Below are 13062 nucleotides of genomic sequence, written 5' to 3'. Positions count from 1 at the left end.
TTTGGTTGTTGAAAAACAGCTTCTAACCATTATTTGACACTTTGGTTGTTGAGAAACAGCTCCTAAAACATTATTTTACACTTTTGGTTGTTGAGAAACAGCTCCTAAAACATTATTTGACACTTTTGGTTGTTGAAAAACAGCTTCTAACCATTATTTGACACTTTGGTTGTTGAGAAACGGCTCCTAAAACATTATTTGACACTTTTGGTTGTTGAAAAACAGCTTCTAACCATTATTTGACACTTTGGTTGTTGAGAAACAGCTCCTAAAACATTATTTTACACTTTTGGTTGTTGAGAAACAGCTCCTAAAACATTATTTGACACTTTTGGTTGTTGAAAAACAGCTTCTAACCATTATTTGACACTTTGGTTGTTGAGAAACAGCTCCTAAAACATTATTTTACACTTTTGGTTGTTGAGAAACAGCTCCTAAAACATTATTTGACACTTTTGGTTGTTGAAAAACAGCTTCTAACCATTATTTGACACTTTGGTTGTTGAGAAACAGCTCCTAAAACATTATTTTACACTTTTGGTTGTTGAGAAACAGCTCCTAAAACATTATTTGACACTTTTGGTTGTTGAAAAACAGCTTCTAACCATTATTTGACACTTTGGTTGTTGAGAAACAGCTCCTAAAACATTATTTGACACTTTTGGTTGTTGAGAAACAGCTCCTAAAACATTATTTGACACTTTTGGTTGTTGAAAAACAGCTTCTAACCATTATTTGACACTTTGGTTGTTGAGAAACAGCTCCTAAAACATTATTTTACACTTTTGGTTGTTGAGAAACAGCTCCTAAAACATTATTTGACACTTTTGGTTGTTGAAAAACAGCTTCTAACCATTATTTGACACTTTGGTTGTTGAGAAACAGCTCCTAAATTATTTTGGGAGGCAAATAATTTTGGGAGGCAAATTATTTTGGGAGGCAAATTATTTTGGGAGGCAAATTATTTTGGGAGGCAAATTATTTTGGCAAATAATTTTGGGAGGCAAATAATTTTGGGAGGCAAATTATTTTGGCAAATTATTTTGGGAGGCAAATTATTTTGGCAAATTATTTTGGTAAATTATTTTGGGAGGCAAATTATTTTGGCAAATTATTTTGGGGGGCAAATTATTTTGGGAGGCAAATTATTTTGGGAGGCAAATTATTTTGGATATTTATTTTGGGAGGCAAATTATTTTGGGAGGCAAATTATTTTGGGAGGCAAATTATTTTGGCAAATTATTTTGGGAGGCAAATTATTTTGGCAAATTATTTTGGGAGGCAAATTATTTTGGCAAATTATTTTGGGAGGCAAATTATTTTGGGAGGCAAATTATTTTGGCAAATTATTTTGGGAGGCAAATTATTTTGGGAGGCAAATTATTTTGGCAAATTATTTTGGGAGGCAAATTATTTTGGCAAATTATTTTGGGAGGCATATTATTTTGGCAAATTATTTTGGGAGGCAAATTATTTTGGGAGGCAAATTATTTTGGCAAATTATTTTGGAAATTTATTTTGGGAGGCATATTATTTTGGTAAATTATTTTGGGAGGCAAATTATTTTGGGAGGCAAATTATTTTGGGAGGCAAATTATTTTGGGAGGCAAATTATTTTGGGAGGCAAATTATTTTGGGAGGCAAATTATTTTGGCAAATTATTTTGGAAATTTATTTTGGGAGGCATATTATTTTGGCAAATTATTTTGGGAGGCAAATTATTTTGGGAGGCAAATTATTTTGGGAGGCAAATTATTTTGGGAGGCAAATTATTTTGGGAGGCATATTATTTTGGCAAATTATTTTGGGAGGCAAATTATTTTGGCAAATTATTTTGGGAGGCAAATTATTTTGGCAAATTATTTTGGGAGGCAAATTATTTTGGCAAATTATTTTGGGAGGCAAATTATTTTGGCAAATTATTTTGGGAGGCAAATTATTTTGGCAAATTATTTTGGAAATTTATTTTGGGAGGCATATTATTTTGGCAAATTATTTTGGGAGGCAAATTATTTTGGCAAATTATTTTGGGAGGCAAATTATTTTGGCAAATTATTTTGGGAGGCAAATTATTTTGGGAGGCAAATTATTTTGGGAGGCAAATTATTTTGGCAAATTATTTTGGGAGGCAAATTATTTTGGGAGGCAAATTATTTTGGGAGGCAAATTATTTTGGCAAATTATTTTGGGAGGCAAATTATTTTGGGAGGCAAATTACTTTGGTTGTTGAGAAACAGCTCCTAAAACATTATTTTACACTTTTGGTTGTTGAGAAACAGCTCCTAAAACATTATTTGACACTTTTGGTTGTTGAAAAACAGCTTCTAACCATTATTTGACACTTTGGTTGTTGAGAAACAGCTCCTAAAACATTATTTTACACTTTTGGTTGTTGAGAAACAGCTCCTAAAACATTATTTGACACTTTTGGTTGTTGAAAAACAGCTTCTAACCATTATTTGACACTTTGGTTGTTGAGAAACAGCTCCTAAAACATTATTTTACACTTTTGGTTGTTGAGAAACAGCTCCTAAAACATTATTTGACACTTTTGGTTGTTGAAAAACAGCTTCTAACCATTATTTGACACTTTGGTTGTTGAGAAACAGCTCCTAAAACATTATTTTACACTTTTGGTTGTTGAGAAACAGCTCCTAAAACATTATTTGACACTTTTGGTTGTTGAAAAACAGCTTCTAACCATTATTTGACACTTTGGTTGTTGAGAAACAGCTCCTAAAACATTATTTGACACTTTTGGTTGTTGAGAAACAGCTCCTAAAACATTATTTGACACTTTTGGTTGTTGAAAAACAGCTTCTAACCATTATTTGACACTTTGGTTGTTGAGAAACAGCTCCTAAAACATTATTTTACACTTTTGGTTGTTGAGAAACAGCTCCTAAAACATTATTTGACACTTTTGGTTGTTGAAAAACAGCTTCTAACCATTATTTGACACTTTGGTTGTTGAGAAACAGCTCCTAAAACATTATTTGACACTTTTGGTTGTTGAGAAACAGCTCCTAAAACATTATTTGACACTTTTGGTTGTTGAAAAACAGCTTCTAACCATTATTTGACACTTTGGTTGTTGAGAAACAGCTCCTAAAACATTATTTTACACTTTTGGTTGTTGAGAAACAGCTCCTAAAACATTATTTGACACTTTTGGTTGTTGAAAAACAGCTTCTAACCATTATTTGACACTTTGGTTGTTGAGAAACAGCTCCTAAAACATTATTTTACACTTTTGGTTGTTGAGAAACAGCTCCTAAAACATTATTTGACACTTTTGGTTGTTGAAAAACAGCTTCTAACCATTATTTGACACTTTGGTTGTTGAGAAACAGCTCCTAAAACATTATTTGACACTTTTGGTTGTTGAGAAACAGCTCCTAAAACATTATTTGACACTTTTGGTTGTTGAAAAACAGCTTCTAACCATTATTTGACACTTTGGTTGTTGAGAAACAGCTCCTAAAACATTATTTTACACTTTTGGTTGTTGAGAAACAGCTCCTAAAACATTATTTGACACTTTTGGTTGTTGAAAAACAGCTTCTAACCATTATTTGACACTTTGGTTGTTGAGAAACAGCTCCTAAAACATTATTTGACACTTTTGGTTGTTGAGAAACAGCTCCTAAAACATTATTTGACACTTTTGGTTGTTGAAAAACAGCTTCTAACCATTATTTGACACTTTGGTTGTTGAGAAACAGCTCCTAAAACATTATTTTACACTTTTGGTTGTTGAGAAACAGCTCCTAAAACATTATTTGACACTTTTGGTTGTTGAAAAACAGCTTCTAACCATTATTTGACACTTTGGTTGTTGAGAAACAGCTCCTAAATTATTTTGGGAGGCAAATTATTTTGGGAGGCAAATTATTTTGGGAGGCAAATTATTTTGGCAAATTATTTTGGGAGGCAAATTATTTTGGCAAATAATTTTGGGAGGCAAATAATTTTGGGAGGCAAATTATTTTGGCAAATTATTTTGGGAGGCAAATTATTTTGGCAAATTATTTTGGCAAATTATTTTGGTAAATTATTTTGGGAGGCAAATTATTTTGGCAAATTATTTTGGGGGGCAAATTATTTTGGGAGGCAAATTATTTTGGGAGGCAAATTATTTTGGATATTTATTTTGGGAGGCAAATTATTTTGGCAAATTATTTTGGGAGGCAAATTATTTTGGGAGGCAAATTATTTTGGCAAATTATTTTGGGAGGCAAATTATTTTGGGAGGCAAATTATTTTGGCAAATTATTTTGGGAGGCAAATTATTTTGGCAAATTATTTTGGGAGGCAAATTATTTTGGGAGGCAAATTATTTTGGGAGGCAAATTATTTTGGCAAATTATTTTGGGAGGCAAATTATTTTGGCAAATTATTTTGGGAGGCATATTATTTTGGCAAATTATTTTGGGAGGCAAATTATTTTGGGAGGCAAATTATTTTGGGAGGCAAATTATTTTGGCAAATTATTTTGGAAATTTATTTTGGGAGGCATATTATTTTGGCAAATTATTTTGGGAGGCAAATTATTTTGGGAGGCAAATTATTTTGGGAGGCAAATTATTTTGGCAAATTATTTTGGGAGGCAAATTATTTTGGGAGGCAAATTACTTTGGTTGTTGAGAAACAGCTCCTAAAACATTATTTTACACTTTTGGTTGTTGAGAAACAGCTCCTAAAACATTATTTGACACTTTTGGTTGTTGAAAAACAGCTTCTAACCATTATTTGACACTTTGGTTGTTGAGAAACAGCTCCTAAAACATTATTTTACACTTTTGGTTGTTGAGAAACAGCTCCTAAAACATTATTTGACACTTTTGGTTGTTGAAAAACAGCTTCTAACCATTATTTGACACTTTGGTTGTTGAGAAACAGCTCCTAAAACATTATTTGACACTTTTGGTTGTTGAAAAACAGCTTCTAACCATTATTTGACACTTTGGTTGTTGAGAAACAGCTCCTAAAACATTATTTTACACTTTTGGTTGTTGAGAAACAGCTCCTAAAACATTTTTGGCAAATTATTTTGGGAGGCAAATTATTTTGGCAAATTATTTTGGGAGGCAAATTATTTTGGGAGGCAAATTATTTTGGGAGGCAAATTATTTTGGGAGGCATATTATTTTGGCAAATTATTTTGGGAGGCAAATTATTTTGGCAAATTATTTTGGGAGGCAAATTATTTTGGCAAATTATTTTGGGAGGCAAATTATTTTGGCAAATGATTTTGGGAGGCAAATTATTTTGGCAAATTATTTTGGGAGGCAAATTATTTTGGCAAATTATTTTGGAAATTTATTTTGGGAGGCATATTATTTTGGCAAATTATTTTGGGAGGCAAATTATTTTGGCAAATTATTTTGGGAGGCAAATTATTTTGGCAAATTATTTTGGGAGGCAAATTATTTTGGCAAATTATTTTGGGAGGCAAATTATTTTGGGAGGCAAATTATTTTGGCAAATTATTTTGGGAGGCAAATTATTTTGGGAGGCAAATTATTTTGGGAGGCAAATTATTTTGGCAAATTATTTTGGGAGGCAAATTATTTTGGGAGGCAAATTACTTTGGTTGTTGAGAAACAGCTCCTAAAACATTATTTTACACTTTTGGTTGTTGAGAAACAGCTCCTAAAACATTATTTGACACTTTTGGTTGTTGAAAAACAGCTTCTAACCATTATTTGACACTTTGGTTGTTGAGAAACAGCTCCTAAAACATTATTTTACACTTTTGGTTGTTGAGAAACAGCTCCTAAAACATTATTTGACACTTTTGGTTGTTGAAAAACAGCTTCTAACCATTATTTGACACTTTGGTTGTTGAGAAACAGCTCCTAAAACATTATTTTACACTTTTGGTTGTTGAGAAACAGCTCCTAAAACATTATTTGACACTTTTGGTTGTTGAAAAACAGCTTCTAACCATTATTTGACACTTTGGTTGTTGAGAAACAGCTCCTAAAACATTATTTTACACTTTTGGTTGTTGAGAAACAGCTCCTAAAACATTATTTGACACTTTTGGTTGTTGAAAAACAGCTTCTAACCATTATTTGACACTTTGGTTGTTGAGAAACAGCTCCTAAAACATTATTTTACACTTTTGGTTGTTGAGAAACAGCTCCTAAAACATTATTTGACACTTTTGGTTGTTGAAAAACAGCTTCTAACCATTATTTGACACTTTGGTTGTTGAGAAACAGCTCCTAAAACATTATTTTACACTTTTGGTTGTTGAGAAACAGCTCCTAAAACATTTTTGGCAAATTATTTTGGGAGGCAAATTATTTTGGCAAATTATTTTGGCAAATTATTTTGGGAGGCAAATTATTTTGGGAGGCAAATTATTTTGGGAGGCATATTATTTTGGCAAATTATTTTGGGAGGCAAATTATTTTGGGAGGCAAATTATTTTGGGAGGCAAATTATTTTGGCAAATTATTTTGGGAGGCAAATTATTTTGGCAAATTATTTTGGGAGGCAAATTATTTTGGCAAATTATTTTGGGAGGCAAATTATTTTGGCAAATTATTTTGGGAGGCAAATTATTTTGGCAAATTATTTTGGAAATTTATTTTGGGAGGCATATTATTTTGGCAAATTATTTTGGGAGGCAAATTATTTTGGCAAATTATTTTGGGAGGCAAATTATTTTGGCAAATTATTTTGGGAGGCAAATTATTTTGGCAAATTATTTTGGGAGGCAAATTATTTTGGGAGGCAAATTATTTTGGGAGGCAAATTATTTTGGGAGGCAAATTATTTTGGCAAATTATTTTGGGAGGCAAATTATTTTGGGAGGCAAATTACTTTGGTTGTTGAGAAACAGCTCCTAAAACATTATTTTACACTTTTGGTTGTTGAGAAACAGCTCCTAAAACATTATTTGACACTTTTGGTTGTTGAAAAACAGCTTCTAACCATTATTTGACACTTTGGTTGTTGAGAAACAGCTCCTAAAACATTATTTTACACTTTTGGTTGTTGAGAAACAGCTCCTAAAACATTATTTGACACTTTTGGTTGTTGAAAAACAGCTTCTAACCATTATTTGACACTTTGGTTGTTGAGAAACAGCTCCTAAAACATTATTTTACACTTTTGGTTGTTGAGAAACAGCTCCTAAAACATTATTTGACACTTTTGGTTGTTGAAAAACAGCTTCTAACCATTATTTGACACTTTGGTTGTTGAGAAACAGCTCCTAAAACATTATTTTACACTTTTGGTTGTTGAGAAACAGCTCCTAAAACATTATTTGACACTTTTGGTTGTTGAAAAACAGCTTCTAACCATTATTTGACACTTTGGTTGTTGAGAAACAGCTCCTAAAACATTATTTTACACTTTTGGTTGTTGAGAAACAGCTCCTAAAACATTATTTGACACTTTTGGTTGTTGAAAAACAGCTTCTAACCATTATTTGACACTTTGGTTGTTGAGAAACAGCTCCTAAAACATTATTTTACACTTTTGGTTGTTGAGAAACAGCTCCTAAAACATTATTTGACACTTTTGGTTGTTGAAAAACAGCTTCTAACCATTATTTGACACTTTGGTTGTTGAGAAACAGCTCCTAAAACATTATTTGACACTTTTGGTTGTTGAGAAACAGCTCCTAAAACATTATTTGACACTTTTGGTTGTTGAAAAACAGCTTCTAACCATTATTTGACACTTTGGTTGTTGAGAAACAGCTCCTAAAACATTACTTTACACTTTTGGTTGTTGAGAAACAGCTCCTAAAACATTATTTGACACTTTTGGTTGTTGAAAAACAGCTTCTAACCATTATTTGACACTTTGGTTGTTGAGAAACAGCTCCTAAAACATTATTTGACACTTTTGGTTGTTGAAAAACAGCTTCTAACCATTATTTGACACTTTGGTTGTTGAGAAACAGCTCCTAAAACATTATTTTACACTTTTGGTTGTTGAGAAACAGCTCCTAAAACATTATTTGACACTTTTGGTTGTTGAAAAACAGCTTCTAACCATTATTTGACACTTTGGTTGTTGAGAAACAGCTCCTAAATTATTTTGGGAGGCAAATTATTTTGGGAGGCAAATTATTTTGGGAGGCAAATTATTTTGGCAAATTATTTTGGGAGGCAAATTATTTTGGCAAATAATTTTGGGAGGCAAATAATTTTGGGAGGCAAATTATTTTGGCAAATTATTTTGGGAGGCAAATTATTTTGGCAAATTATTTTGGGAGGCAAATTATTTTGGCAAATTATTTTGGGGGGCAAATTATTTTGGGAGGCAAATTATTTTGGGAGGCAAATTATTTTGGGAGGCAAATTATTTTGGCAAATTATTTTGGGAGGCAAATTATTTTGGCAAATTATTTTGGGAGGCAAATTATTTTGGCAAATTATTTTGGGGGGCAAATTATTTTGGGAGGCAAATTATTTTGGGAGGCAAATTATTTTGGGAGGCAAATTATTTTGGATATTTATTTTGGGAGGCAAATTATTTTGGCAAATTATTTTGGGAGGCAAATTATTTTGGGAGGCAAATTATTTTGGGAGGCAAATTATTTTGGCAAATTATTTTGGGAGGCAAATTATTTTGGGAGGCAAATTATTTTGGCAAATTATTTTGGGAGGCAAATTATTTTGGGAGGCATATTATTTTGGCAAATTATTTTGGGAGGCAAATTATTTTGGGAGGCAAATTATTTTGGGAGGCAAATTATTTTGGCAAATTATTTTGGAAATTTATTTTGGGAGGCATATTATTTTGGCAAATTATTTTGGGAGGCAAATTATTTTGGGAGGCAAATTATTTTGGCAAATTATTTTGGAAATTTATTTTGGGAGGCATATTATTTTGGGAGGCAAATTATTTTGGGAGGCAAATTATTTTGGGAGGCAAATTATTTTGGGAGGCAAATTATTTTGGGAGGCAAATTATTTTGGGAGGCAAATTATTTTGGGAGGCATATTATTTTGGCAAATTATTTTGGCAAATTATTTTGGGAGGCAAATTATTTTGGCAAATTATTTTGGGAGGCAAATTATTTTGGCAAATTATTTTGGGAGGCAAATTATTTTGGCAAATTATTTTGGGAGGCAAATTATTTTGGCAAATTATTTTGGAAATTTATTTTGGGAGGCATATTATTTTGGCAAATTATTTTGGGAGGCAAATTATTTTGGCAAATTATTTTGGGAGGCAAATTATTTTGGCAAATTATTTTGGGAGGCAAATTATTTTGGGAGTCAAATTATTTTGGCAAATTATTTTGGGAGGCAAATTATTTTGGGAGGCAAATTATTTTGGGAGGCAAATTATTTTGGGAGGCAAATTATTTTGGCAAAGTTAACATGTTACTGGGCTGCTCCATCAGAGCCCTGAGGAGGTTCTCCATCACCTGTTAGAGTTAACATGTTAGTCTAGTTTTTATTTGTTGACGAAATTGTCAATATATTTAGTCTTAGTCATCGTAGCTTCGTTTTCGTTTAGTTTCCATGTAGTTTTCGTCAGTGAAAAAAGGTAGTATTTATTTTTAGTCGAAGGAAACAACTCATAATGTCTCACCTGCGTGAGGTAGACCAGGTCTCCGTGTAGAGCCACTGTCAGCAGAGAGGCCACGGTACACCTGAGGAGACATTGACCAATCATATGAGGAGACGGAACAAAATTAACCAATCAGCAGAGAGGCCACGGTACACCTGAGGAGACATTGACCAATCACATGAGGAGACGGCACAACATTAACCAATCAGCAGAGAGGCCACGGTACAACTGAGGAGACATTGACCAATCACATGAGGAGACTGCACAACATTAACCAATCAGCAGAGAGGCCACAGTGGTGAGGAGACCACACACATTAAACCTAGCATCACAGATTAAGGTCCTTGAGGGTGTTCCAGGGGGTCCCCAGCTAAATGATAGTTAGGAACCAAATGGACCCTTATGGGTCTGTAACTCAGAGAGTAAGTAGCATTGTCGAGCCATGAGGCCCATAGGGGCAGGACCCTGTCTCCTGTTTCTGTAGCGTGAGGCAGCTTGATGTACAAGTACACCCCCTGGACATGACGCTAATATGTCGCTAACTCAGAGTGTGCACAAATGGTTTGTACACTCTCAGAGTTAAATTAACTTTGATTTTACAATATAAATTGGGTGTCTCAGAGATAGAAATGCCATTAAATGGCACTCTGTGCCGCACTACAAGCTTGTAGATCTGCTATTTTTTTTTAAATCGCGAAAATGTGTCACAAATCATTGAACATATTTTCTTTCAGAGCGAACGTTTTTTACTCAAATCTTTGCTTCCCTGAAACAACATATTTTCAGATGGGGGTCTGCCTGTCGTCAAATACAGATAATTCTGGGCTTCCTTGACATGAAAATGGTTGAGCACCACTGACACAGAAACATGAGGTTTTTTCAGGAAACCTTTAGGATTTAGAAGACTTAGAGGTGTCCTCTCAGGCCGTGGGACATTTAGAAGACTTAGAGGTGTCCTCTCAGGCCGTGGGACATTTAGAAGACTTAGAGGTGTCCTCTCAGGCCGTGGGACACGACAGCACTGACTTGTCTTTGATGGTGAAGGTCTTCTGCTCCTCCAGGGCGTGGACCATGGACGTCAGGAACAGCTGGTCCTGGATCAGTTTGGACAGGGCCTGGCAGCACGCCTCTGGCTGCACCTTCACCGCATCCTGATGACCATATAAGGACATATAGGGTTCGTTTAGGAAATTCAGGTTGTTTTTGGTGCTTGTCCAGTGTGTGTGTGTGTGTGTGTGTGTGTGTGTGTGTGTGTGTGTCAGTGTTGATTTCGTCGACTAAAACTAAGACGAAAAATGTTCGTCGACTAACTTTTTCCACTGACGAAAACTAAATGGAAACTAAATGGATCCAGTATAAGCTCACAACCCGGCGCATCGCGATGCGTTGTGAGCTTGTAGATTGGCTATTTTCAGCAAGTGTAAAAACAGTCATTACGATCATAATTATAGTTATAGAGGGCAAGTATTGTATTGTATGTATGTATGTATGTATGTATGTATTTGGTTAAAATGGGTAGGGTTTAAAAAAAGGCAAGAGTTTTCTCTGGTGCACTGGCCTAAAAGTGGGTCCTTAAAAACTGCTAAAACTTCTGAAATGTATGTATGTGTAGGTATGTATGTATGTGTGTAGTATTTAAAAGGGGGGCTTTAAAAAAAAAAGCCCAGCCCACAATACGGTTACCAGTGAAGGGCAAAATGCCTATTCACTGGGGACTATGCAAGGCAGAGTCGTCCACCCCCCTGAGTCCAAGTTAAGCTAGACCGCATGTATGTATTTGGTTAAAATGGGTGGGGTTTAAAAAAAGGCAAAAACTTGCTCTGGTGCACTGGCCTAAAAGTGGGTCCTTAAAAACTGCTAAAACGTCTGAAATGTATGTATGTAGGTGGGTATGTATGTATGTGTGTAGTATTTTAAAAGGGGGGGCTTTTTAGTAAAAAGCCCAGCCCATAAAACCTTCCTAAATTTAAAACAAATCCAAAATAAGGTTACCAGTGAAGGGCAAAATGCCTATTCACTGGGGACTATGCAAGGCAGGGGCGTCCACCCCCCTGAGTCCAAGTTAAGCTAGACCGCATACCTAAACCAATGTCCGAAATGTCTTCTAAAACCCAAGGGTAAAATGGATATAAAAATAGACAGTAATAAAACCACCTAAAACCATAAAGGAGTAAAAGTTCACAGCAAGGCCTGGAAACCATTTATTGATGGGACAGATAAAAGAACAGAAAGAGATAAAAATCAACTTCTTTCATTAAGACCAGTGGGTGTTACAGTTAGTAATTTTTTAATCCATCTGTGCTCCATGAGTTTCCGCTGTCCACTGGTCCATCGGACTCCACATTCCAGACCTGAAATGATGAGGTTAGCGATAGAATGGGATTGAAAGTGTGTGTATAGGGTTGTGTTTATGTCTGCTCGTTTGATGTGATATAAGTGTTGTTTGAGTCGTGTTTCTAGTGTGTGTCCGGTTTCTCCTATGTAGTGTTTATGACATTGTGTGCAGGTGATGATGTAGACTATGTTGGGTGTGGTCAGAGACAGAGGGTCCGTAATGGGGGAGGAAGTGTGACTATGGGGGTTGTTGATGAATTTGCGGGGTTTGAAATGGAGTGTATGTGGCTGTGGGGGCTTGGGAGGTAAAGTGGAAAATTTGGAATGCACAAGGAGGTCTCCCAGGTTCTTGTTCCTTCTAAGTGCTGAAATGACTTGATGTGCTTGTAATGGGGGGTAGGATTGTTGTGTAGTGGTGAAATTTTGTTTAAATTTGTGGTGAAGTGGTTGGAGTGTATGTGAAAATGTGGTTATGAATGGGAGTAATGTTTTAATTGTAGAGGAGCCGATGGCCTGGATGGTGAGAGAAGAAGAGTTGGAGGAGGGAAGACATAGAGGAGAGGGTAATGTGTGGGCCCCGTCCAGGTCCGTCCCTGTCCCTGCGCTAGAGAGGGGCCTCTGATCCGGGTGCATGCTCTGAGGTGGCTGGGGAAGAAAGCTGGGATTGAGGTTAGGGTTAGAATTGGGGATGAGAGGGTTAGGGGTAGGAGGCAGAGTGTTGGTGGAGAGTGACTGGGTGGGGGAGAGAGAGGCCAGGGCATTGCTCCTGATGGTACGTAAAAGTCTTTTACTATAACCTCTCCTTCGGAGGACTGTAAAGAGTGTGTGTGTGGCCTGATTGAAGTGTTCCCTATTGGATGAAATCCTGAAAAACCGAATGATTTGTGATTTGATGATGCCTGCAAAAGTGTGCTTTGGGTGGTAACTGTGTTTGTGGAGTAGTGCGTGTGTGTCTGTGTCCTTAAAATATATTTTTGTCAGTAGTCGTTTATGTGTCTGGTCTATTGTATGAAAAAATACGGTGGTGTCCAGGAAGTTAATCTCTGTTGGATGAATTATGTGTTTGATGGTTATGGAAGCATGGTGTGTGTTCAAGATCTGTAAAAAGTTATCAAACTGTTGTAAGGTGTGTGGCCAGAGCCCTATGATGTCATCTAAAAATCTGAAATACATGGT

At 35.3% G+C, this 13062-nt stretch overlaps 1 protein-coding gene across 1 annotated transcript in view; it reads right to left on the bottom strand.

Moving 5' to 3' along the window:
• The window catches only part of LOC308312346 (plexin-C1-like), a gene marked incomplete at its 5' end in the record, with an annotated part of 201110 nt that overhangs the window by 167403 nt on the left and 20645 nt on the right, over positions 1 to 13062 (bottom strand). The window contains 2 exons of the mRNA XM_080758951.1: positions 9574 to 9634; positions 10579 to 10703. Of these exons, the coding sequence (XP_080615077.1) occupies positions 9574 to 9634; positions 10579 to 10703 (186 nt within the window). The remainder of the gene's footprint in view (positions 1 to 9573; positions 9635 to 10578; positions 10704 to 13062) is intronic.

Source organism: Protomyctophum bolini (genome assembly GCF_963924005.1).
Source record: "Protomyctophum bolini genome assembly, chromosome: 3".
In the NCBI taxonomy this organism is placed as follows: Eukaryota; Metazoa; Chordata; class Actinopteri; order Myctophiformes; family Myctophidae; genus Protomyctophum; species Protomyctophum bolini.
Note: the sequence above shows the minus strand (reverse complement) of the source record. Positions and strands in the feature narration are given on the sequence as shown.